Consider the following 2457-nt stretch of genomic DNA (forward strand, 5'->3'; position numbering starts at 1 on the left):
TGTGCGTGTGATTAGTTTCTCAAGGGCGCAGAAAAGTTTCTCGTGCGTGCAAGAGTCTGTTTTTTTTTTTTTTTTTTTTTTTTAGGGGCAAAAAAAAAAAAAAAACTCTAGCTTTCTATTCTACTTGTTTTTCTTTGTTTGTGTATATATATATATATATATATGCTCAGTATGTTGTCACTTCGAGAAAATCAATGAGTAAACTCCTGAGAAAATACAAAATATTTACAGATGAGCGTACTATATACCAAATAGTATAAATGTGTCCCTGGAGCACAAAAGCAGTGTTAAGTCGCTGGGGGATATTTGTAGCAATAGCCAACAATACATTGTATGGGTCACAATTATAGATTTTTCTTTTATGCCAAAACTCATTAGGATATTAAGTAAAGATCATGTTCCATGAAGATATTTTGTAAATTTCCTACCGTAAATATATCAAAACTTAATTTATGATTAGTAATATGCATTGCTAAGAACTTCATTTGGACAACTTTAAAGATGATTTTCTCAATATTTAGATTTTTTTTGTACCCTCAGATTCCAGATTTTCAAATAGTTGTATCTCAGCCAAATATTGTGCTATCCTAACAAACCATACATCAATGGAGAGCTTATTTAAATCATAAATCATAATTTCAAAAAATTGACCCTTAAGACATATGTTAAATATGGTTTGAAGGTCTACTGAAAGGTTTGGAAATTTGAAATGGAAAATGGTTCGTTTAGATTTCTCTGCCAAAATTGATGTGCGATTTAATTTGCAATGAATTAAGATGAATTGATTGGCCCGTCATGTAATTAGTTAGATAAACGTTGAATTGCTTGATAGCCCTAATAGACTTGGTGTGTGTTGGTGGTGTGTGTTCAGCTGGCGCTGCGAGCGGGGAACGAGAAGGACGACGAGTCAGCTGATACGGTGGGCTGCTGCTCTCTGCGTGTCGAGCACATCACGCTCCACCGGCGTCTGGACGGACAGGAACACGTGGTGGAGTTCGACTTCCTGGGCAAAGACTCCATCCGCTACTACAACAAAGTGCCTGTGGAGAAACAGGTCAGACGCAGGGCTGGGCGAGTTTTCAGATTTTACTGGTTAATTCGAATTTTTGATGTTTTGCAACGATTTTATATTTTAGGAAAATCGAGGAATCGCGATTTTGAATAGAAATATTACAAAACGTTAGAATTAGACACTTTGACAATATGCCGGTAGGGTTGGGTATCGTTTTTTTTCGATACTGGTGCCAAATCGATACTTTTAAAACGGTTCCGGCGCCTGAACCAATACCTATTAAAAAAAAAATAAATAAATTCCCCAAAAATGATGGATTGGCCATTAGCACTATAAACACATGATGTCTGTTTCATTCATACTGGACGCCAGAGGGCGCCCTCGCACAGAAAATCCACATATCCAGTCCCAGAAGTAGCGGAACTCATGACCCTCCAGGAAATCCATTATATGGACAAAGGCATCACTATTATATTACTATGTGACTGATTAAACAGAACATATAAACGTTTTGAATGATAAAACAAAGACAATAAACACTCGACTGCAACAATATAGTTTATCTGTGTTATTCAAGCCATCTCTGGTATTTTCATAATAATTAAGTATATTTATAACCCATTGCTAATCGATGTATTCTTTTTAAAGTAGCCTATGGAACATATTTTCTGCCTCATTCTGTGACAAGAAGCCACATCAGATCACAGAAGGAAGCATTTGACTGGTGTTGTGGAGTAAAAAGGTTATAATATTCTCTTTTGTTGGACAACAGGTTTAGAAATGTGAATACAAGGGAGGTTTAGCTTTAGGCATTTTAATTTAAGCATGTTTAGCTTAGTTAACGGAAGGCTACCTGCTGCCATCAGAGCAAGTGTAATTACTGCATTCACGCGCTCTGAATAAAACTGAATAAAACCTGTTCCTGTTGACACTGTAAAGCTGCTTTGACAAATCAATATTGTATAAAGCGCTATATAAGTAAAGGTGACTTGACTAAAAAATTTAAAACTAGTTATTTTAGTGCATTGTTAAACTAAACGAAAATGAGAAATGAAAACCTTTTTCTATTTATTTTTTTTTAAGCTAACTGATTTAAACTCTCACTGCCTTTAATGAGTTCTCAGTGTGGTTAATATGTAGCGCTCTCATGATATATAATACACCACTTCACATGATTATAAATGGATACATTGTATTGACACCCAATCAGTGTGACGTGATTGTATCAGCTGTGTTTGTGTGTGTGTTAATGTGATTGTCACTCGCAGGTTTTCAAGAATCTGAAGCTGTTCATAAAGCATAAGGATCCAGAAGATGATTTATTTGACCGAATTACAGTAAGTGTGTTTGCATATCACTGTTATGATTCAACAATCACCAGTTATTTTATTAATATGAAATAGTTTTTTTATTTTTTATTCTTTAATTTTTCAGTTTTCATTTTA

General features: G+C 34.8%; 1 protein-coding gene across 5 annotated transcripts in view; it reads left to right on the forward strand.

Moving 5' to 3' along the window:
* The window catches only part of top1mt (DNA topoisomerase I mitochondrial), a 26314-nt gene that overhangs the window by 10242 nt on the left and 13615 nt on the right, over nucleotides 1-2457 (forward strand). For all 5 annotated transcript variants that reach the window (XM_016499804.1, XM_016499803.1, XM_016499802.1 and 2 more), the window contains 2 exons: nucleotides 872-1054; nucleotides 2281-2349. In XM_016499804.1, coding sequence (XP_016355290.1) covers nucleotides 872-1054; nucleotides 2281-2349 — 252 coding nt within the window. The remainder of the gene's footprint in view (nucleotides 1-871; nucleotides 1055-2280; nucleotides 2350-2457) is intronic.

The sequence above is a fragment of the Sinocyclocheilus anshuiensis genome, unplaced genomic scaffold (assembly GCF_001515605.1).
Source record: "Sinocyclocheilus anshuiensis isolate Anshui unplaced genomic scaffold, SAMN03320099.WGS_v1.1 scaffold1814, whole genome shotgun sequence".
NCBI lineage: Eukaryota > Metazoa > Chordata > Actinopteri > Cypriniformes > Cyprinidae > Sinocyclocheilus > Sinocyclocheilus anshuiensis.